At 40.2% G+C, this 24,760-nt stretch overlaps 1 protein-coding gene across 18 annotated transcripts in view; it reads right to left on the reverse strand.

The window, feature by feature from the left end:
- Nucleotides 1-24,760, reverse strand: part of LOC116049241 (focal adhesion kinase 1-like) — a 71,755-nt gene that overhangs the window by 34,154 nt on the left and 12,841 nt on the right. For 3 of the 18 annotated variants that reach the window (XM_036006637.1, XM_036006634.1, XM_031298716.2), the window contains 19 exons: nt 13,529-13,815; nt 13,262-13,428; nt 11,358-11,445; nt 11,019-11,098; nt 10,765-10,827; nt 10,613-10,667; nt 10,106-10,246; nt 9,560-9,637; nt 8,636-8,743; nt 7,971-8,088; nt 7,584-7,614; nt 7,097-7,167; nt 6,653-6,670; nt 5,815-5,871; nt 3,997-4,017; nt 2,383-2,480; nt 1,678-1,762; nt 1,432-1,532; nt 119-234 (listed from right to left, as the gene is read on the reverse strand). In XM_036006637.1, coding sequence (XP_035862530.1) covers nt 119-234; nt 1,432-1,532; nt 1,678-1,762; nt 2,383-2,480; nt 3,997-4,017; nt 5,815-5,871; nt 6,653-6,670; nt 7,097-7,167; nt 7,584-7,614; nt 7,971-8,088; nt 8,636-8,743; nt 9,560-9,637; nt 10,106-10,246; nt 10,613-10,667; nt 10,765-10,827; nt 11,019-11,098; nt 11,358-11,445; nt 13,262-13,428; nt 13,529-13,771 — 1,739 coding nt within the window. In that variant the 5' untranslated portion in view covers nt 13,772-13,815. Of the gene's footprint in view, nt 1-118; nt 235-1,431; nt 1,533-1,677; nt 1,763-2,382; nt 2,481-3,996; nt 4,018-5,814; nt 5,872-6,652; nt 6,671-7,096; nt 7,168-7,583; nt 7,615-7,970; nt 8,089-8,635; nt 8,744-9,559; nt 9,638-10,105; nt 10,247-10,612; nt 10,668-10,764; nt 10,828-11,018; nt 11,099-11,357; nt 11,446-13,261; nt 13,429-13,528; nt 13,816-22,707; nt 24,636-24,760 lie in introns of those variants that run through there. The other 15 variants (XM_036006636.1, XM_036006632.1, XM_036006640.1 and 12 more) reach the window with 14 other exon arrangements.

The raw sequence follows: 24,760 nt of genomic DNA on the forward strand, positions 1-24,760 counted from the left end.
TAATGTTATTTTGCACTGGCCACTTAGCACAACTATTATTTTAGTAGTAGAATACTAGCTTTTATCATTTTAAAATATTCTGATATATTAGAGGTTTTGACAGACCCCTAATGCATACCTGTGTACAAAGCGCTTGCTCTCCAGATAGGCCAGTGCCGTGCTGAGCTGGTATGAGTACAAGATAAGACTGGCCAAGTCAAGACTGTACTTCCTCACCTGGAGAAATGACCGTAGCTATGGAGGACGTAGAGGACAAAACACAGACAAAGAGATGTGAGAGAGAGAGGGAGAGAGCCACAATTTGATGGTGAAAAACAGAAGACAGAAACAGGGAAAGACATCAGGAAAAGTAGAGGAGGTAGACAGAGATATGATGAGGGAGACAAAGAGAAATAGAAGGAGAAATCGAGACAGAGGGGTAGAAAGAGAGGAACAATAACAGTTATTTAAACAGTTCTATAAAACAAGCTGTGCCATTGTAACAATAGACAGGAACTATGTGAGGAGTAATTAGCGGTAGAGCATGTAGGTGCGTTTTAGATGGCCAGTTGTCTACTGTTCTGCTGTCTACACATGTAGTGTGCTGCATCAAGAGCTCAGATTTGCTTTAAAATGTGCTTATTGTGTGTGTGCTGGGGTGGCTAGTGGCCCGGAGGTAACCACAAGGTTGGCGGATCAATCCCAGGCTCCTCCGGCCACACATCAAAGTGTCCCTGAGCAAGACACTGAACCCCAAGTTGAGCCCCGGACGCTGTATGTATAGCTGTCCACTGCTCCTAATACTTAGGATGGATACTTCATGGGTTAAATGCAGTAATAGAATTTCACTACATTGTACTGTGTGTATGTGACGATTAAGGAATAAAGTTTGTTTATTAAGAAAACCAATATACAAAACCAATGCGAACAGAAAAACAATATATAAACGTTAAATCATTTGTCAAACCAAAGTAAACGCAATTTATTAATTAGTAAGGAAGATGTTCAATTTCTTTTTAAAACACTCCCTAATGTTTTAAACACTCTTAAATTTTCCCCCTGGATTTTTGTCCCCATGCATCCAAATTTTGTTGTGTTTCACGATGCAAGAAGACACTGTTTACAGTTCTACACAGCTCAGAATAATTTAATAATACAAAGTGAAGAGAAAAATGTAATGGAAAACAAAAAAGGAGCTATGGCATAGAAACTAAAAATCATTTAAAACGCAGTTGAAGTGTTTGCTCTGAAGATAATATTTTTATGATCTGATTTACACCCAAACTTTAAAAATCTAATTTTTCCTCGATAAATTCCCTCTTTCTTTAAACGAATACTAAAAAATATAGCCCTAGGGTCTATGTTTATACTGTACAAGAGTCTTTTAACACATGCACACATCCATGTAAACTAGCAGATACTGTACAAAACAAATTCTTCTCAGTGTCCTACCTCTCCCAGTGTGCAGAGCTCCATGATGATCCAGACCGGATTATCTGTGATGACTCCCATCAGCTTCACAATGTGAGGGTGGTCAAACTGACGCATGGTCACTGCAGGGAAAGAAGAGGTCAGTTCACAAACAGCTTGCAAGTTTTTCTGTACTAAAATGGTTATTCTGCAAACTCTTGAGGGCACAGGTCTTGTCGGCAGGTAACATTTAGAAACACACACACACACACACACACACACACTTACGTGCTTCTTGGAGAAACTTTTCCCTGACACTGTCTGACGTTGAGTTCTTACACGTCTTTACTGCTACAGACAGGGCTGGGTTCTCCTGCAAGAAACAGATCCAAGCAAACAACATAATCAACATTAAAACAGAAGCATATATATGCAGCAAATTCACTGTCTTTAAATTCACTGAAAATATTAGATTGAAACTTAATTAACAAGAGTTGTAAGAATATCATGGTTATTCAGTGGCAAGTCCATTAAATCAATGTTCTTCTGTTATAAGTATACTATATATGTGCAATTATTGTGAGTTCAAGTTTATTTTTTTTAGTCTCGTATCCGTCGCTGAATTGAATCAAAATTGTATCGTGGCAGACTTTGATACCAGCAGATATTGTATTGTTGTCCTAAGAATCAATTTAATATCGTATCATGATAAAACATGTGATTTACACCCCTATGTATAATAATTTTAACTTTTCTTTTACTTTAAATGTAAGATGAACCATTTTTGTATCTACAGAAGTGTTTGTCATGTGAGTAAAGGGATTAATGCTACATGTGCATGGATTTGCTTTCTTGCAACTGTCAACCCCTTCCAGGTAAAGGACCATCTAAAGTGGGCTATTAAATTAAATTATTTCGATATAAAGGTACCGTAAATCAAGAGCTACAGATATTAAACGATTGTGTGTGTGAGAAAGAGACTACTGTACATACCGGGCTGATGTAGACTCCTTGGTGGACGTCTCCAAACTGACCCTCACCTATGCAGCGTCCCAACTCAATACGATCTCGCTGAATCTCATAGTCCCGTGCTATATATGCAATATACATAGACGTGAACACACACACACACACACAAACAGAAAAGACCTTCAGATCAAACACATACATCAGTGCCCACACACACTTCTTAGTCAGCACTTGCATTTACTCAGCTTGTCAGAGTGCTTTGTCATGTGCAAAGTCTGTTAAAATCGTTCTTTAAAGGCAAAAAACATACAACTGATTATGTTGATGATCCTCTTTTGAAACAATCCTCCAGCAAATTTCTATAGACGTGAATGAAACAATTCGTCAATGCACCTTCCTACTCTGACAAGCTTAGTTTTTTTAGCAATCAGCATAGCTCAATGTCAACAGCATGCAACAACAGCATCAGGAAACCACAGCCAGACATGCCAATGTAACACGGACGAACAACAGCCAGCAACACTCAATGTATATATGAACATGAATTTCCAAATTAAATTAAATGTAATATGGATAAAGTCAGGTGGATTGTATAATGGCAGCAATTCAAAGCTCACAGGCTGATTTAGGACCAGTGGTACATTTGCTTAGTACAAAAGGAAGTTGTATCTCTGTTATTATAGTCAGTCAAATTTCTTCTGTACTTTCTGTCAAGTGCATCTAGATAAAATGCACCATTTTTAATATACAGTTTTAAGAAAATCAAAGAATGTCAAGGTCTGTGAAATGTTGGCTGTTGAGAGGCTGGTGGTTTGCTGACCTGACTTAGTCCATATAAGCAGCATGAATATAGCATACAGGTTTCTCTGACTTTACTTTTATACGGTTTATGGTTGTGAAATGTTCAGCACGCATGCAACCTTTAGAGACAACTATACTGGGCAACAAAATGCCTGTAGTGGGAAAGAGACTAAATGAGGTTGTACAGTTTGTCATAATTAATGCCTGTGTGCCCTGCCTCTAAATGTCGCCCATGTAATCTGATCTTAAAAAAGTCGATTATTATGGTTAAACAATGGAGTGGGACTGCCCTGTTTGTTAGTGGTTTGGGTTTAAAATCTCTCTCTCTCTCTCTCATATATATATATATATATATATATATATATATATATATATATATATCCATCCCTTTCACTGCACTACCTCCTCCGGGCCAAAGTTGTAAATAGGAATATGCTCTCAGTCAACTTGCCTGGTTTAACAATATATAAAATGTTTTTGAACTGTTTCCATGTATTTGTTACCCTGAGCAAGTAAATGTGTTTCGTCAAATGGTATTGATTTTTACAATCATGTAAGTGAATACAGTTTGTTCAGACTTTTTTTTCAATTAAAAAATGTAAAATACACAACAAGATCATTGTTCAACAACAGGGGTTCAGTACTGAAGCTACCATCAGCAGTTCAGCCCAAAACTGACAGCACATCAAACATCAACAGGGAGGGGTGTCAAATCAACGCAGTACAGAGATAACAGAAATAAATTCAGTTTTATTTTACAGTTGCAAGCAAACATAAAATAAGGATCACAACAACCACCAAATCAAAGTGCCATCACAATACAACCAGACTTATTACCTTGCTCTAGTCCATAGTATTCTGGGAAAATGGGTTAGTGATAGGAGACAGAAATAACTAGCTGTGAGTACAGAGATCTGTAAATTGTGACTGCAGTCTTTAATAATTGCCATGATTGTGGGTGTGATAGTGATGCAGTTAAGTTCGAGGTACTGTATGTCAGTTACTATATAGGTTTCACAAGTGTATCCCTTATCATATAAAATGACTTGTTTTAGGATATTTAAAACCTTCTGGTGTGTTTTGATCTGAAGGTTTTTTTTTGTTGTGTTCATACAAAGACGCACACCATTGGTCACCCCTAGCCAGCTTCAACAGTTCATAAAATGTGTATTTTATAATGCAAACTAAATTTAAACACCACATGGACCCCTTCAATTGCTTAGCATCCTGCTGTTTAACAAAACCAAAAAAAAAACAGACACTGAAACTGCTCAGTCTAGATATAAACAGCTAAACGGCACCTTGGCTGGCTTATGTGTGTTTAGTGTATTGATCTTACTAGATAAATTCTAACTAAATCAGCCGTATACATATCAACGAAAGTCATGCAACATGACAGACTAGTAAATAGCATGGATACAATGTTCAGTATGGACATCTAGCTATATCTAAGCTGTTGGACTTGCTTGTTCTCTCGGTATGTGTTTGTGTGTTTACAACTGTTCACAGGACTCTGGTGAAAGCTACTGTATAGTTTATAGTTTAAAAAGCAAAGCCATGTTGAAATTTGGTTGCATGAACAACTTATGCTTGTTATACCCAGACAACATTTTGAGGCAGGTTAAATGGGGAATTTTGTCGGTAAAAATCATTCACTTAACGTCCCAGTTCCTTTCCCCTTCATAAGTTAAGGTGATATTGCCTATCTTCACTGCCTCTAAATGTTGCCTATGTAGCGTGACCACTTAAACCTGGTTATCAGGCACTACTCCGCAGCAACAGCAGCACAGCAGGCCCTCTACAAGGCCAGATAAACCTCTACATTAATGTAATTGTCAAGATGAACACTTATCATTATAGTGATTAGCAGGCGATACAGCCATTTGTAAAATGTTTACTGTAACGTAAACATTGTGGCTAGATAATGTCTCAAAGCTGCCTGAGGAAGCTTGTGACAACTTACTAACAGATTGCAGACCTATTTATATAAAGACAGACGTGGTTCAAGTGGTTTCCCCTTTTATACAAGATTGCCACATGTAACCACAGACAATGTAGATCCATTCAAGCCTCAGTTATTATTTTGTCTGCCATCCTTTTATCCACCAATCTAAAAAAGAGTTTAATTCAAAGCCGTAGGCCTGAATAGATTTATAGTTTGGTCCAACGTATCATTAAATCCTCCTGTATGATGGAGTGTGATGAACAACAATTACAACAGCTCGTTTACAGCATTTCAAGACACTCTGCATTCTCTGAATAATGTTGGTTGGGTCCAACACATTTCACAGTGCTAGTCAGTTGATTAGATAATACATTACTCTGTGTGTTACCTTGTCAGTTGATGATGTTTTCATTGAATATAAAACAACCATGGGGTGAGGCCCAAGAGAGACACACAGAAATCATCCAAACACAATCTCCAAACACACATTTATGGCTTCTACAGACCTGAGATAAGGCTACCTTTCACTCTCTCCCCATCACCTCAACAACCTTTACACCTGCACACACATGAACTAACACTCGCTGCACAAGTCAGAGGAGGTCAACTGATCAGCAGAGCACACACACAGATGCACAATGACACCTGTGACATTGTGCCTCTGCTTGTCACAATAGCTACAATGTTTCTGTGCATGTGTGTGTACTTACTTGAAGGCATGGTATATGTGTCCTCCTCATCTATGATCTCAGCATAGTCGTCCGTTTCTGCAGAGCCAGAGGACAGTGGGGAGGGGAAAAAAAAGAGCCAAGAAACGTCTCAGTTGGTGACACACAAAAGACAGATACAAGAGAAAGAGTTGACAAAAAGCTCACAGATAAAAGTCCACTTTGATATAACAAGCTGAATCGCCCGGACAGCATTCAAATTACAATTTGGAGGTTATCTGCCACAACACGAACCAAACGTCTCATTATCAATATCAAAATGTCATATCCAGATATCACCTGGATTTTAAGGAAATACTGTAACACTTGACTGTAAAATACTTTGATCCCCCACTACCAATATAACAAGCAAGTAAAATCCCTGCATGCAACTCAAGAGTTCTGTGAACACACCGTTAAAAACAAATAGAGTAAAAATGGCAACCGCAAAAGAAACACATCATCATCATCAGACAGATGTACCTTTCCAAAAGGCCGTCACCATACCCGATTCCAAACACATGCACAGCCCTTTAAACATTCATGTACTACAAAACAGCTGCAAACGAGGAATGTAGGACAGAGGAGTGTAATAAAGAGAAAGAGAGGGAGATATAGACACAGAAGAGAGGAAAGGGGAGGGGAGGGATGGAAACGTTCATTCTTTCCAGAGAAACAAGTTGAAGAATAACAGGTTGAGTCATCCGGGATAAGGCCGACTAGTTACAGGCAGATACAGAGATACTGTACACATACAGTACAGTACCCCAAATGAAGACACAGAGCAGGAATTCCATTGAGTTTCTAATTTAGGATGGTTAATAGAAAGAATGTTGTTTACCATCACCACTAGTGTGACCTGCAGAAGCCACATGCAGCATGAAACACACACAGAGAGGGAAAGAAGGGGAGATAAGTATTAGTTTACTGTTGCAACAGATGAAAATAATATATTATTTATAGACTAGATACTATAGTCAAGGTTAATTTTCATTTCATTCTATATCACTGTGAGTTAGTCAGAGGTCAGTAGACAGTCAGGGTAGAGACAGAGGGACAGTGACTAAAGCTCTCCATGGGAACATCTGGCGAGACAAGGACTCTTCACTGCACACACAGATGAGGCTTTATAGAGGAAACAGGGTATGCACACATATCTATGAAGCCTTTATCTAACTGTTAGCAGTCACTGTCATTCATGACATTTAGAGCAGCAGACAGACAGGGAAATTGACAGGGAGAAACAGACCAACAGGAAAGGAGAAAGCAAGACGGGGACTTATACCTGAGACACAAACAGCGCGGGTCCGTACTCCATCCATCCGTTTTTCCATTCGCCTCTCATGATTTGAAACTCTGGATCAGATATGAGAAAATCAGTTTGTCCCACATTAAACCTAAAGCGTCCAGTTGCAGCTATGAAGACAATAGTGCAACCAGAGAAATGGAGGATCCTCCCACATCCTGTCATGTGTGTAGCTTTACAATGTCGAACATTAGAAAATGAAGAACAAAAAACAAAGCACACATTCCAATTTCCCTCAGAGCAGATTCTGAAGTGCAACACAAAATGATGGAACCCACTGAATAAAAAACGCTGAAGACAACAAACATAGTTGCGCTGGTGAAAGGGAAGACATTGTACAATGTTTTCTTATGCACTTAACATCTGAACCTCGACTACACCTCTTTTACCTGTCTCACAGAAAACTCACACCTTGTTTTTACTTGCTAAATCAACTAATGAAACAAAAAGGAGTCTGTTGACTTACTTGGGGATGGACGGCAGAGCTCTGTCCCCCTCTGCAGACACAAAATGAACACATGAATTAGACAAAGAACAGACTGGTTATATGTTGAAGCTGTGTCACTGTAACCATTTCTTTGTTGCCATAGTTATTCACAGAATAGACCAGCTAAACTCAATCCGGTTATTCAAATTCTCATCAGCCACAATCTGACCTGGATACTGTTAGAAAGAGTTTGAGTACTATTTATAGTACAAGTTAATTTTTCTTTCCTTCTGGTTACTGTTGCCATCTAAGCAACATAAAAAGTATCCCTACTCATTAACTGCAAACAACTGAAACATTATAATGCTGCAAAATGTGGGTGTATAGTAAACACAAAATACATATAAGAGTAGTTGTGCGTCCTACCTTTGTGGACTCTGACAATGAAGGAGTGAGTAGCTAAGGAGACAAGCCGACAGTAACCGTCAATCAAGTCAGCCATGTTTTCAGCCGTAGTCAGCAATGCTGTGGTGACTGTGAGGGGCTACACACACACACACACACACACACACACACACACACACACGATTAGTGGGACAGAGCGCTGCTTCAGTGACACAATGAGAGCTTTATTAGGGAAAACATATTCTACCAGCACACATTCAGTCTAACACACACCCCTACACAGATACTCTAGCACTGTTACACACATACTTTTCCACGAGTAAGGCCTGCTGCAAACCCCCCCCATCTCAACAGACACACTCACGGCGACACTCAAGTGTAGATGACAATACTCATCTTTTCATGTTTTTCCTGCAGATTTTTTGTTACTACAACTTTAAATACAATGTTTAACAAGCATATGCTATTTTATGATTATTACACATTGACATCATTTAACAAATTCAAAATCAGGTATTACTGCAAGACTGCAACAGGGAATAATGTTTTGCACCCTTCATGGAAAAGCCAAAGTAATAGTATGCAAGGTGTGTGTGTGTGTGTGTGTGTGTGTGTGTGTGTGTGTGTGTGTGTGTGTGTGTGTGTGTGTGTGTGTGTGTGTGTGTGTGTGTGTGTGTTTTTTTCACCTCTGGAGCTCCTGCTACATTGAGCTGCAACATGCCTTTCCGGTCCTTCTCTTCCAAAGCAGAGTACTGGATGGACTGAACCTGGTTAAAGTTAGCTAAGTGTGTAGGCTGCAGAGACAAGGGCAGATATACAGAAACATTAAAAATCACTTATAAACGTACTGTATATGTAGGTGCACTTTATTCAGACATAGTTTTTTTCCATGGTACCAGCTAGTCATGTATTTCTAACAATGAGCATTAGAAAGACATGTCATCAAGAGAGATTTTTATGGGTTTATGAAGGCCAAACAGGACAAGCTCCGGTCAATTTTCATGCAATGATCGACATATTAAATTAATTATAAACAATTTGACAGGCAGCCTGTCATCATTAAGTTAAAATTGAATGACTCAATTGAAGCACTGGAGTTACAGGTGTGCAGCCGTTTTCCTGCATTTGGAGTTGTCACTGCAGTCGGCACCTCCAACCAACCAACCACTCCCATCAATGCAGCTGTGTAGATTTCCTAATTACATCACCTATTCATGAGACATATGGCCTTTTTTAGCTCATATTATCTGTTGTGTAACAACAACTACCGGATCACAGGAATTTAAAGACTCGTTTCAACTTGGGCAACTGGGGAGAAGAGAAAATCTGTCTACTGGAGAGAACAACCAGTAGAGGGCAGTATGGTGGATTGCAACTCTGGCCTTCAAATAAAAGCATGCAGTATACAGTAGTAACAATTCAGCCCTACTGCAGTATACAGTAGTGCTAAAAGCCTTCTTAAGTCCATAAAAAAACAGAACTGGAACATCTGCTAGAATAGATACACAAATCCAACGATATTTTAAAGAAAGTGAATTCTGAAACGGCTACACTTTTTACTGAGGACAAAGTCAGACCTTGTGAGTTGAATTGTCTGAGTGTATACTGACCATTGAGCCTTTATCTGTGAGGTAGCTGATTCCTTCTTCTGGTCCAATAGCTAACTCTACTGATATTACCCAACTAGACTGAGGAGGGAGAGAGAAAGACAGTGGGAGACATACAGTATTAAAATAAATGTCACATTTCAAGTGCTTTATTAACTACACACAGTACTGGCAAAAATGTGAAACTGATAGCATAAAACAATTTTAATTTTCTCATACGTTTTCACTACTTTTGAATTGAAATGCCCTCTAGAACAGACAAAACTTTGCATTCTGTAGATGACGGTAATAATGCATTGCTGTAGAAAACAGTATAAGAACAGTATACTGACATGATGCAGGAATGTGCTAGCGTCACCTTTATGATTCTGGCATGCCCTTTAAATTAAAGATAACACTCCACTCTACATGTTTTGTTCCCTGTGAATACTAAATAGGAACATCCTCCTGACTTAGTATGAATTTTCAGGTATGGGAAATGAATGTATGAATGGATTTCCCTATTCACCATTACACTTTTTTGTCTTTATGAATGAAGTGTTGCCCTACCCCCAAAGCACATTTGAAGCACTCTTTGTCAAAGCGGTAGATGGGAGAGAGTATCTCAAAGAACTTGTGGATGCTCTGCTCATCATTGAGGTTAGCGAACTGCTTGAAGGTCTGCTGGATCTGCTTACGAAGAGTCTTCGCCTGATAGAGAGGGAGAAAAAAACATTTCCAAGGATGAGGCCTTATGGGAGAAAGTTGGTTCAGAGCCAAGAAACGCACAACTGACAAAGCAATCTGTGAGTGACAACAGGACGTTTAACTTAATTCCACACAATCAGATTATCCGACATTCAGCCAGAGATCCATTCAGTGATCAAGTTGGTGTCCCTGTCAGTCAGCCGGTCGCTCAGTCAAATAGCCATTAGCTCATCCAGCCAACTAAGCTGGACTAGGATTCCCAGAGACATTTCTGCCACTGTCACTTCTGTTATCTGGCAATGGAACTTAAATGGGAGACCCCGGCCAGTTAGTCAGTGAGATGACACATTAACAGACGTTTAGTCTTACCTTGAGGGAGTCCAGCAGGCTTTTGGGGAAGAACCTTCTCAAACCAACGTCTTTCCTGAGAATAACAAAATCACAACATGTATGCATAGTTGAAATCTACCATCACTAAATCTAAATGAGAGAGGGTGTGGACCAAATGAAATCAATCTTACTCTAGTAGTTCATAATTGGATTTCTTATCCAGGGCATTTCCTGGCATCTCTCTAAAGAACCTCCTGTATAATTCAAAGAGAGAAGGAGAAAACAGTATTAAAAGGCCATCAATAGATTTTTCAGTTCAGATATTCTGGGAAACTTCTCTGATATAAGCACTGACTAATAGTCTGTTTGAGTAAACAGAATATTTTTGTTGACTTTGTCCTGCTTGTGGCAGAACCAAATGTGTGTTTATGTGTGTGTCTCTCACCTGATTTCCAAACAGCCCAGTTTCAGAGCAACATCTTGATCCACCTGATCAGCTATATGATGCATGTAGTCACTCTTTACCTGATAACAGTGTGACAGAACAATGTTTTATAACAACACCGCTGTAAAAATAAAGCTGGACAGTAGTCCCATTTAAGAGCAGAGTGTATCAGTTAAGTATCTTTTTAATGATCTGTTTCAAATCATGTCTGCCTTGTGAGACGTAAAAGCGACAAGGAGGACAAAGAAGATTATTTTTTTATTAAGTAGTATTTTATAAGGAGGACACCTTTCCATCTACTCTTTTTTTTTTTTATGTGATCCTGCCGTGTTGCCTCACCTGGTGATAGAGGTAGTTAAGAGATGGTTTGTCTTCAGAGAAATGGCTGAGGTAACCTTTAGGAAGGTACCGCATCCGCAACTCATACCTGAGAATGACAGAGACAGTGGTTGTTTCTTGCACTATTTCCATAATTCCTCTTGCTCTACATTCAGAGGTGGTTAAAGTACATGTTAGCCACATTATAGCACCCATGGAGCCGTCGATTCCATGTCTCAAAGTCACCTCAGCAACGCAGCTGTTTGCAAACAAAGATTGGAAGATGCCCTTTCTGCTCACTAGATTACTGTCTGGTGGCATAGTCAGATGTGATTTCATATTTTGCTGACAGTGAACAAACTGAGAGTGATAACTTTGTAATACCATACAGCATAAAGAGATTCCTGCTGTTACACTTGCCAGTTAACTGTGCCAGAGAAGTACCCAGATGGGCCATCATTGTTTATAGTGACATATTATTTTATGACACACACATATTGCAGTGACTACAGCGGAGAGAAATGGGTCAGGGGAGTAGTGAGCTGAGCTCCAAGCTGCTGTGATGGGACAGCACTGTAGTTAGATAACAAAGGAAATCAAGGCTGAAGGCAAAATAAATAAAACATCCTCGTTCTATAATGAATGAACCAAAAAGAGTGTGAGAAGAGAGAGAAAGATGTGTGTTTGAGAGAAAAGAGAGAGCTGGATAAGAAAGAAAACACAGATATGATAGATGAGAGAAAGGATGGAGAGAAAGATCAAAGTGAAAAAGAGTGACTGCGAGCGCACGAGACTGAAGAGAAACACGCAAGGGAGCGAGATAGAGTCAGTCCATCCCCTGGGCTACTTCTGCTGTTCTAACAATAGCTTGGCAGCAGCAGAAGCTCATGTGGGCTTGCAGCTCAGCTGCCCTCCGAGGCAAAGCTGCAACAACTGGCAGAGCTGCTCGGCTGCATGTTAGCAGCGTGAACACCTCGTTCATTTTGAATTCATTTAAATTTTGATGACTTTGGGTGTAACACATCAACAGCAGGACAAAGGACTGAATTGTAAGGAGAGTTGTTCACAATATCAACTGAAGATACCTAAGCGCTAGCATAGTTTCAGTGTAGGTTGGAACAGACACTGCTGCTTTCAAATAACCAGCAGCTCATTCCCTTTCATCAAACAGAGCAGACCATCCCTACATGGCATACTGCATCAAATAAATGGGAAGAATAAGGATCTATAAATTATGTCAGGGATAATGTAGAGCGAGTCGGTCATTATTGCGAATTTGAACCCCGACAGGGTAATACAGAACCTTTACGTCAGGGTCTTAAATCAGCCTGAAGGACACCAGTAACTACTACTCATTGCATGCAAGTCATGTACTTGTGTAATGAAGTCACTTTGAATTTAGGTAAACGACTTCCGTCATGTGGATGAATGAGGAAACACATTATATAAGGACCTTCAAATCTTATGAAAATCGAGACAGGGATCGTAGTAAAATGGAATAATATTAAATACATAGTTGCAATATTTTTTACTGCCTGTATGCAGTAGTTCACATAAGTATGTTTCAGGTTCATTGAAAGTATAAAATAGTTCCATTGGGACCATATGTTATGCAGCTCTAGCTTGTAAGGTAGGCTAAATAAATACTCTTGGTTGGCAGGTTTGTAGCTTAAACAAGTGTAGCTCCTGTACAGCCCAATAGGGCATTTGTAAAGATGACGCCTCTGAGGAGAATAAAGTAATGTTATGTTGCTTGGCCTGCTGCTTAACATTAACATTAAACAACATTAAAGGAGGGTGCACTCCCCACACACACACACACACACAAAGATAATGAAATAACCTGCAGAAGGAGCATGCTTACTCATACATACAGCTGACTGTAAAACAGTAGTGTAAAACATTGAATCTTGTTGTAATTCTACCTCCACTCCTCCTGGGGGTGCTGTTTCTCGTATTTCTCCCTGATGTGACACACGCCCAAATCAGGGTGTAACCAATGGAGTGCATCAGAGTGCAGATGGGTCAGACGGAGGCCCAGAGAGGACATGCAGCGCAATTTGTGGATCTCTGCTATCTTTTGGATAACACCCTGTTGAAACAAGAGGAAGTATGAACAAAGATAAAAGTGAGAGTCAGGGAAATGATGACGATGGAGGGCTCGAAAGGTAAGAAAGGTTTATGTGTCTTACCCTGACATCTGTAGCATCTCCATGCCTGATATTACTAGCCCAGGTACATGGTTCGCTGTTTGTCTCAAAATAATGGAAGATCTTCAGAACCCGGTCCATGGATCCTGAGGGCCGCTCAAGGCCTCCAGCAGAGCCGCTTGTACCAACACCGGTACCACCAGGCATCCCAGACCTGGATTTAACCCCACAACCACCCACTGCAGAGTGATTGAGGTTGGGTTCCAAGTAAGAAGACGACGCCATGCCTGATTCAGATGCTCCTGCTGGGGCTAACTGGCCGTCATATTCTGAAAAAGAGAGAGGGACAAACAAAAGAGGACAGAGGTCAAAATGTCACTTCATAGGTAAGGAGTAATCTGTAATCAGCACGTCTTGTATCTTCTCTGGAGATACATTCAATGATTGGATTTTGTGAAAGTAACATTACACAGTCAAGGAGAATAAAAATATGGTTAAAAAAGGCGATTAGGGTATGTAAAGAAAATTGCTACATTAGCCCTTTGAAACACACTGCTGGAAGAATAACGGACACAGTAAAACACCCACTCAGAAAACCTCTCAGTCACCACCAGTATGTCATTCGTACTGCACTCTATACATTTGTCATGACACAAAACAGGCTACATTAATAATCATAAGGACATGTGGAGCAGTGGAGAAGAGATAATAAAACTGTAGCATATGTATGTCTATATCCACGACGTTCCACTTCCGGGATTGCTTCGGTGCCGCAGGAAATTCCGCCGGATGCGTGTCTTTTTCGCGGATGTCCGTTTCCTTCCACTTTCTTTGTGTTGGAATTTTAAACTCTGGTAGATTTATGAGGACTATGGTTAACTGCTCCTCAGATCTCTGCAGGGTAAATCCAGACAGCTAGCTAGACTATCTGTCCAATCTGAGTTTTCTGTTGCACGACTAGAACAACTTTTGAACGTACACATGTTCCACCAAAACAAGTTCCTTCCTGAGGCTATTTTACAGAGGCACCGTTGCTCCATACAGCGTGTAGTGCCGCCCATGACGATTGTGATTGGTTTAAAGAAAAGCCACAAAACAGAGCACGTTTTTCTCCCATCCCGGAATGGTGTGCGGACTAGCCAGACCCTCCTCCGCGGCGCTGTGGTGGATGGTCTGGCAAAGCGAGACTACTACAACTGTAATGACACAGCAATACTGAGACAACAAATCACAGCGAGAGAGTTTCAGTAAGGCTACCAGTCAGTCAGTAAACAGTCAATATAAACCAGCAAAACACTGACACAATGTCTTTTAGAAGGACCTACTCACAGCTCAACATAAATCAGATGAGTTTAAATAAATAAATTCTTGGTGGGCAATACTGTGGTCTAACTGGACAACAAGCTGCTAAATCAACCATGCAGGCAGTCTTATCAAGCACAAACAGCAGGCCATTCCAACATCAGTCAGGAAACCAGTCTGCTGCATGGCAGCTCAGCTGCAGTTTCCAATCTGGTAGTTTCTAAAATCTGGCTTGACACACTAAGGTCTGCTGTGGGAGGATTAGTAAATTGTTGTGGACATACTGGTGTTCAGCGGCAGTGTCTGCAGTTGGGTAGTAGCTTGCTTGAATAGTAACGGCAGTAGGTGGGTTGTAGCCTAAAAGCAGGATACGTTTTTCTTAATGAGCTAACAGATAAGCGCTTAGAATCACAAGTTGTCTAATTTAGAAAAACAGTAAATTATTAAATCCATTGTTAAATTCTAGCTTCACATTTACTCTATTACCACAGTGTGAGACTACAGTAGAGCTGGACAATATATCGATATTATATCGATATCGTGGTATTAGACTAGATATCGTCTTAGATTTTGGATATCGGAATATCGTAATATGGCATAAGTGTTGTCTTTTCCTGGTTTTAAAGGCTGCATTACAGTAAAGCTATGTCATTTTCTGAACTTATCAGACTGTTGTAACTGTTTTATTATTTGCCTTTACCCACTTAGTCATTATATCCACATTACTGATGATTATTTATAAAAAATCTCATTGTGTAAATACTTTGTGAAAGCACCAATAGTGAACACTACAATATCGTTGCGATATCTAAATTGAGGTATTTGGTAAAATATCGTGATATTTGATTTTCTCCATATCACCCAGCCCTAGACTACAGCAGCAATAATATTCATAGTGCAGTGCTTAACGAAGCAGACTTTTGTAATTAAGCAAACACAAGCACAAACTATCCACTTCCACAGATTCTTCCTTTTTATCTCAGACTTTCTCTTTCATGTATTTACCCTGTTCAAAGGTTGTTTCTACTGTAGGTTTAACTTCACCCCAATGGCACCACCCAAAGAGGCAGCTGGCACACCCAAAAATCAGATGCAGATTGAATTTTTAGTTGTAGCATTACTAAAATGTTTGATTAGAAACTTAGGTTAGTTTGGCCAAATTATAATAAATGGTAATTTTAAAATAAACTCCTTCAAAAAAAACAACATCTGCCGTCATGCAGAGCCTTCCTACTAATACTGTTCCAGGGGATGAGGGGGAAAGAAAAAGTCACGGAACACATCACAAATCCACAGTGCCTGGAACACATTGGACAAAACCTAGGTACCAACTAAACAAAACTGACAAACAAAGCTTATTTATTTACATTTATTAATCAGAGCATTCACAATAATCACTCCAAATCAGCAGGGGGAGATGCATAGAAACAGCTCTCACTCTCTTGTTGACTGTCCCTGTAGCTTCCCTTCAGTCTGTGGATGAAACGGAATTAAAGCCAAAATTCTATTTACAATCACGAAAAGCAAGCAGGCTCAGAGAAAGTTTTGCAACCTGTAAAACGCAAAGCTTCTGGCGCTTTTTCACTCAGAGTTGAAGTTTTTTCAACTCGAGGCCTTTAGAGCACTCCTGCAAAAACGCAAGGCCCATACAGAGAGCAAAACGCTGCACTCTCATCTAAAACAATTACAAAAAGCCACCCCAGGCTGCTAAACGGCGCTCTGTTTGATCAGGGCCTAGAAACCATGATGTGTTCCGTCTGTCTATCAATTGCTCCATTTCAGTACTACGGACAGCGCCACTCCTACACACGCACCCCCTAATTTAGACATACTCATTTCACAGCATAAACGCCCACTTGCTTAGCTGTGGGGCTTCAGTAATTATGCCAAAACTATTTAGACTCCAAGAAGCAATAAACCACTTGCCAGTATGCAGGGCATCTACTTGGTATTTGTGGGGTTTTAACATTAGAGATAATTCGATGTGGCACAGCCAGTTTTTCTGATGCACTACCAAAAAAACAATTCTGGCTTCTCAGCTAAAAAAAATAAGGGCGATGGACGCTCACCATCGGCTCAACTTTGATCGACGGCCAACCGTCCCAGTGGTGTCGCCACCTTTATCCTTGTGCGAGACACACACTCTGCTGCTTCCTGTGTCATACTGTTACTTCCTGGATATCCCTGCAGGCTTTGTTGAGTCATCATCACTACAGTGACTGCTTTCAGCTGACTGTGAATTCTGGCTGTCATGTGTTGACAAAAGAGACAAGTAAACCGAATCTGATTGACTGACAGTATTGGGGATGTAATCTACAACTAAATACTTTTCCAAAAGACCGGTCTAAAATTGTGATCTGCATCACCGGGTTATTCAGGGTTTAAAGATCTGCTTATTTATATTTGATGACTTGTTTAGTCCACTAAATATGGACACAATAAATCCAACTGCCAAACCGTGTTTTCAGCTAGGTTACTGTCGACCCTGGTTGTTTCACTCATGTTCTGAACAGGCTGTAGTAAGCACAACAATCACTACTGTTAACATCACATCACTACATTCAGCATTTTTCTGTGTTGTGTTCAGGTCACGGTCAGATCACTTCATACTGAGAAAAAAGAGAGAAAGTAACAGAGACAGAAATATATAAACTGATCCAGGAAAAGTTGGTTCACCACTTTTGACAGCTTCAAAGAAGCATGCTGAAATACATGCCTCTGTGTGTGTGTGTGTGTGTGTGTGTGTGTGTGTGTGTGTGTGTGTGTGTGTGTGTGTGTGTGTGTGTGTGCTTGTTTTACTATATTCGTGGGGTCCAAAAACCAGGGAATACAGTATACTTGTGGGGTCTGCACAGCCTTGTGGGGCCCAAAATGCTGGACCCCACAAGGTTAAAGGTCTATTTGAGGGTTAAGACTTGGTTTTAGGATTAGGGTTAGAATTAGGTTATGGTTAGGGTGAGGGTAAGGGTTAAGGTTAGGCATTTAGTTGTGATGGTTAAGGTTAGGGTAAGGGGCTAGGGAATGCATTATGTCAATGACTGGTCCCCACAAAGATAGTGAAACAAACGTGTGTGTGTGAGAGCCCCGTTTATTAAAGTTGGTGTTGATTAAGAGTGTGGTGCTATTAGCATGTTTATTAGTACTGTCCAATCTGCTTGCTTACTTTCCACTGCATCAAGTCACAATTACAATATGTTTTCCTCCTTTCCCCTCCTTCTGCCCTACACACACACACACACACACACACACACACACACTTTTTCTATTTTGCGCATACACTCCTTTTGCTTTGCTTTTTCAATTTTTCCAATTGTTAAACATGTATGCTGTCTAGATATATTGTTAGGTCTTCGCTGGATTGAAAAAGTGACTTGTTTTCATCTTTTGCATATAAAGAGCCTGACATTTTCTTTGTTACTCACCTGTAAAAAAAAAAAAAAAAAAAAAGAAAATATTCACCTGCCAAGGAAAAGTTTAAGCGGTCCAAGTATGTAATCTTACATTGACAATGTACATTGAAATACATGAAAGTTCCCAGAAGTTCCCGAGACACAAAAAGTAAAAACCTGCCTCGGTTATATCATGCTGTAATAGGTTATGTTACATTATTTAGCATTTTCTTTCTGAGTCTCTGCATTTTAACAAACAGCAAATTCCAGAATAGTTAGTGTTTAGCTAAAATAACAAAGTGTGTTCTGAAAAGAGTAAAGGTTGGCATTTGGTGATGAATATTTCTAGTGTATGTATTTGTGTGTACTGTAATTAAAAGGGAGCTCATTCTGTAGGCCTGATGAATAGCCACACATTCAACAGAGCCTCAGGGCTTCATTACAACAGATTAGTGAAGATCAGATTAAAAATGTCTCTCTTACAGTGTTACCATCACCATCCAATTAAAATGATACCACTGTGGCTATGACACTACTGGATTATTAGGTGACTTGTAACAATCCCCAAAGACTGCACTGCTGCTATAATCCCTCTAGAAATACCACTAATATCATCTCATTGTAACAATACCAGCTGCCTTGCTAATGACTACCAACGCTGTCTACCCGATGAAAACTATCACTATGATGAAAACATTAAAAAGGTACAGCTAGTAATATTAAACTGGCTCTTTGCACAAAATAAACATATAAGTGGGGTTTTGAAGTGCAAATCATTTATAGTCACTCCTCCATTACTTCGATGGCTATGACTATAAAACACTTCAGCACTCTTGTTGGCACTATATTTGCTGAAAAGTTACAATACACCATACTTTTCCGATGACTATGCAAAAAAGACAACATACATAGATTACTGATTGATTAAAGTATTCCAAACCTGGCAACATTTAGATAGCCCACACACTGACTATGTTCTGTTGTTGATATAGCATCATGCCCTTACATTGTTGTCATGCCATTTCAGTTTACTGTGTGAGAGCAGACGGCAGGTTTTGTGTTTGGTGGATATCCTAGTCATGACATCAGAATATGTTGCGGTCTCTTCTAAACAGTAAAACTGGAAAAAATTAACACGTATACTAAAAATTATGTTTACACAAAAACAAATTATTTTAAATGCAGTACACCCCTGTTTGCTGTACTACTTGGGGGTGGTGATACATTTACATCAAAACATGCTTTGTGGAAACCCCTGTCCAGAATGTGCACGGGTAATGATGCACACAGCATACCTTCAGTTGTTATAACAGCTACTCTGTTAGTTCATGCCCGGCCTTCATGCCTAGTCTCAGAGGGGCTCGATAAAAAATGTATTGAGGACATTATTTTGACTGCAACTCATTTTTAAATAGAAACAGTTGCACCAGAGGAGATATATAGAGTCACAAACCACAGTCAGCCATCTGCTGCTGGTCTCTCACTCGGTCAGTAATCAGATTAGATATTAAGCACTAAATTGTTGTAACAGCCCACTGCATACACTGACACAAAACACAATAGCGACACAAAATCACACACACACACACACACACACACACACACACACGTAACCTTAACCTAAATACTACATACAGCTTAATAAAATCCTATTAGAGAAGTCGGCGGACCGACATTTGCCTTATTGCACACATACAACTAATGTATGCTGTTAATACTGTTACATCACACATAACCCGGAAATTAAGTATGTTTACCTGCTTTTCAGCAGCATTTATGAAAAGAGGTTATTGTTAACATAGCCCCTTAATACTAAAGCTACAAACCAGTTTGCGACTGAAGTTAGTTTTTTTTGCTTAATTGGAAAAAGGGTTCTGTTTTGTCCATTCTTCTGCAAAATATCTGAAATTGTTATAAACAGATGTCACTGATATGGTGAACATAAAGCCTAAGCATCCGTTTGTGGTACAGATCAAGGGTTTCCATCAGATACTTTTCAATTTCTTATATTATCCAGCATGTACAGATCTGATAGAAGAGTCTTGTGCATTATGTCATGAAAACAAACAATGAACATACATAGACCATAAAAGCCTTTATATTACAAAAGGCTATCCTTTAGTTGCCCGACTCTACAGTATAGCTTGCAAAACCAGTTTGGGGGCACTACAAAACATGGCTCTCATAGTAAATAAATTACCGTTTTAAAATAGGTGCACTACACAGCACAGGACAAATGAAACCATTCCTCACTGCACCCATTTCTACTCAACATAACTGCACTAAATCCCCACATGCATGCCCTCACACACTCAAATAAAGAAAAGCAGAGGAATCAAATCAAATATAATGCAGGCAGTCAGTTGGGGAGCAGGTGACTGACAGTCAGCCTGTAGAGCCACAGAAGGCTGGAGTTGAGCTCTGCACCGTAGCAGCAACAGCAGGACGGTTTATCTCCTCATCTAACTGGTAACTGGGTTACTGGGGTTAGCACAATCCCAGGGGATCCTAGGCCTCTCTGCCTTTTTTCCATCCCTTTTTCTTCCTCTTTTCCTCAGTTGCCCATTCTTCACATTTATCCTCATCTTTATTCTTTTCAAAGCCTTCAATTTTCCCTTTCTTTTTCATGGCTCACATGGCAAAACGTCTGTAACCTTCTTTCTCCATCCTTTACCCCCTTCATCTGCAACTCTCTTCTTCTTCCCTCTCTCTTAATCTCCTCCAGTCACTCATCTCACATGCTCACGGACCTTTTAGTTCCTGCCTTCACATCTCCATTTGATCTTCCTGTCCTATTGAACCACATCTCTTCCTTCCTCCCTCTCATCTTTCTCTCATCCTCAAACAATTTCCTCTGTCCTCCCCCTTCCCCCACACTCTCTTCCGTCTTCTGCCAAGGATGCGCATTATCTATACCAGGGGACAGAGAAGAAAAAGTCTAAACATCAGTTGTATATATCGATACATACGCATCACTTTCATATAAATGCAATCATTTTCCATGGTGAGCTGAAAAAATCCCAAAGGACCAACACAAAGAGTGTGTGTGAGTGTACGCGTGTGTGTGTGTGTGTGTGTGTGTGTGTGTGTGTGTGTGTGTGTGTGTGTGTGTTCTGAGCTGTTCCAGTGACAGAGCTACCAGGGTAACTTATAACCACTATCTCCCCACTATCACACTCTTATTCACAAACCTAATTACAGCTCAGTACAACTGTAACCCAGGCAAATGAACTAATAAGAACCCGTAGTTCAAGTTGGTTTTTCAAACAAAGGTTTGAACCAAAGCAAAAGAAAATGAATTGTTGCGTTCCAGTTCAGTTTTATCTTCACACAAATTATCAAGTGCTGTAAAAAGGAAGCTACATAGACTAGCAAGTAACTCATTTATTGGACAGTTTTGGTGACCTGTCATTCTGCATCGCTACATGGACCTGCTGGGAAAATCAAAACAGTGCATCTTTGTGACTGACAGCTGGTCATGCAGCACTTCACTGTCCCCTTTTTAAATTCTCCAGAGGTTACAAAGAGCTCATGAAGTTAAAGCTGGTTATAAGTTCTTAGTCATGATCGTAACTTCCATTTCCATTTCACCGCGATGGGGGTGTGTGGCTTCGAACTTCGGTGTCGCCTGTGTCGGTGTCGCTCACCACCGAAACGGTACTCAGAATGGCAAACCCCCATAGACTAGTCGTGCTAAAATATTAATCTTATTTGTTTGGCCTTTTCTTGCTTAGATTTTGCAAAAAACGTATCGAGAAATAGACCTAGTTCCATTGACCTAGTTACTGTAACCAGAAAATAAGTCTGAGGTTATTTGCGAGGTGTCTGCCAGCCAGTTTATGTTATGTTAGCAAGCAAACTTTAGCACAACCGCCCACAAAATACTGCTTGTTGGCGAAGTGCTAATTTCAAAACGTTACTGACATATAGACACTTTACAGACGGATAACCCCGTCATTGTAACCAAAATATGTCTGAGTTTATTTGCAAAGCTTATGTCAGTGAACTAGCATGTTGCCACACTAGGCAGCTTGATACACTGACTATCAACACACAGTACGAGTTGACCAATCACAGTCCTTGCGGTCTGCGTCGCCACGATTCGACGCAGAAGCATAAATCAGCCTTAAGGCACTGTGATAATGTTATAATCAATGCCAAAGGGGATGAAATACATAAATCTGTCTAATTCAGACTTCATGAAGCAGAAAACATAGTTCAAGTAAATTAAATCCAACCAGCATGACGAAATACTATGTTTAGCAGAATAAGAAGATGCTTTCAAGCAGAGTGAGAGATGGTAAACAAGCATGGGAATTCATGAAGATTACTTAAATAAATAATGATACCAAGGTGGAGAAAGGTGCACTGTCTAAAGGAATATTTTATATTTGATTAACAATGATATGGATCTAATACTATGTAGCTGTGAATCATTGGGATTTAGTTAAATTCACGAGAACATATCCAACTACATGCTGTATTTGTTAGTACACAATATGGCATGTTGACTGATACACTAGTACATACTTGGTAGGGGGTGCTGTGCGTAGATGCAGGCCCCCTTGCTCCAGCACAGAGGGATGCAGCCGCTTTTCTCCATTTGTTTTGTAGGGGGGGCTGTTCAAGGTCTGGCCACAGGGCCCAGACAAACCTGCTGGGCCCTAAAAACAGCATAGAGCCTCAGACTAGGACCGGATCCTAACCTGGCTTTTTGCAAATGTGAAAAAATCCTGGCATATAAATTTAAATAAGCCAAGGAAAAGCATGTAGAGGTCTCCTAGAAAAGTTAGAAATTGAGATGTGCTGTGCTGGTAACTGGACTGTCATTGGTTACAGGAGTGATCATATCCATTGTGCAACTTTTATCCACCTCACAAGATAGCCGCAGGAAACTCAATAGAACAAAATCAATCAAAGCCAGTGTCCCAGGGCTGTAAGTAAGTCCAGAAAAGAAACAAGCCCAATAAGAGGAAACCGAGAATGTCAAATATCCTTTGTACTGTAAACTCTGATGACACAGCAAGTATCCCCACAGGAGGTAGAGAATATACAAGTCTAGCAGCCACTACACTCGACATCTATCATCAGGATCCAAGTCCAGTTGATAGAGATTTAAATAAGGTCGGACTCAGCTTCTTACATTAACAGTGGCCCTGCATACAGAATCTGTCCAAACCAAAGTGTTGTCTTCTGCAACAAAAAACAAACTAATGCTAAAAAAAACTGAAAGCTACTAATCACACGACTGCCAGTCACTCTCTTCAAAAGCTTGCTGAACATCATCTTATTTCAGGAATTGAGGAAGTGGCTTGGGGTCCATGTCTTAGTAATCAATCCGTCCAATACATGTCATGACCTTTAACCCAGAAAATAACTTTTCCATTGTGCAATGTGATATGTGAAAATCCCTGTAAGTTCTTTTTTTTCCTCGTTCACTTTAGGGAGATAGAGCCCTTGTGGGTGGAGGAGATTCAGTAAGTTGCTCGAGGACACTTCAGAAAGGTGAAAGCAAAACAGACTGGGGGATGATTTCTCTACCCATTAGGCCATCCTGCGGTCCAATAAATCTTCACAAAATATCAAATTCAGGTCTTCGGAGCAGAGCTGCTGATCCAATTAATAATCCTTGATGTGAAATTCAAAGAAGGCGACTTCCGTGCAGCCATTAATCTTAAGTCACAGGGTTTGGCATTGTATGTCAAACGTCCAGGTTACAAAATAACACTGATATCCCCTGCTGGCAAAGTAAGACTCCATATAATTACATCAAAGTACCATTTTCCAAAAAAGGAAGTTTTGTTCTGTAAATCCACGACGTTGTGTAAGGAGATCGTAAGACGGATGAGAGAAAGAATGAGAGAGAAACTGGCATCGATAAAGAAAGGGACGGAAATGTAGAGCAAAGAGGGGCGTAGAGAAATGGAGCATAGTGATGGAGAGGTAGGTAGAGTGACCGACGCAAGAGGGAAAAAGGAAAAAGAGAAAGAAGGATGAAGGCAGAAGAACAAAGATGAGAAAGGGAGAGACTAAAGGAAGAGTTGAATAAGAACAGAATGATCAAAAAAGAAAGAAATAATTAAAAAGAAAATATGCATAAACAGGCCGGGATGAAGAGAGAAAGTGGAGAAACCCCAGGGAGAAGCTGAGCCTTGCATCCTCCAAAGCTTTCCCACAATGCTCTGAGCATTCAGGAGTTAACCAGGTCAAAGCAGGTGTCTGATGTCAGAGAGAGACATAAAGTGACAGAGACCTGAAGGGAAAAGTGGAGCAAAAAAAAGAGTCAGGAACTAAAAAAGCTATGACTGCCAACCCAGGCAGGATGGGAGAAGGACTTTAAAGAGAAAATTATGTTGCAGGAGGGGGTTGGAGAAAAAAAATGGATGCAGTAAATTCGTTTCGAAGTCAGTCAGCCGTGTGCCGCTCAGTCTGGCTTCTGACTTTCTTCTGTAGCAGCGGAAGGGCAACTAGATCACAACATCATCCCAATCTCTCTCTCTCACACACACACACACACACACACACACACACACACACACACACACACACACACACACACACACACACACACACACACACACAC

This window comes from Sander lucioperca, chromosome 10 (genome assembly GCF_008315115.2).
Source record: "Sander lucioperca isolate FBNREF2018 chromosome 10, SLUC_FBN_1.2, whole genome shotgun sequence".
NCBI classification, from domain to species: Eukaryota; Metazoa; Chordata; class Actinopteri; order Perciformes; family Percidae; genus Sander; species Sander lucioperca.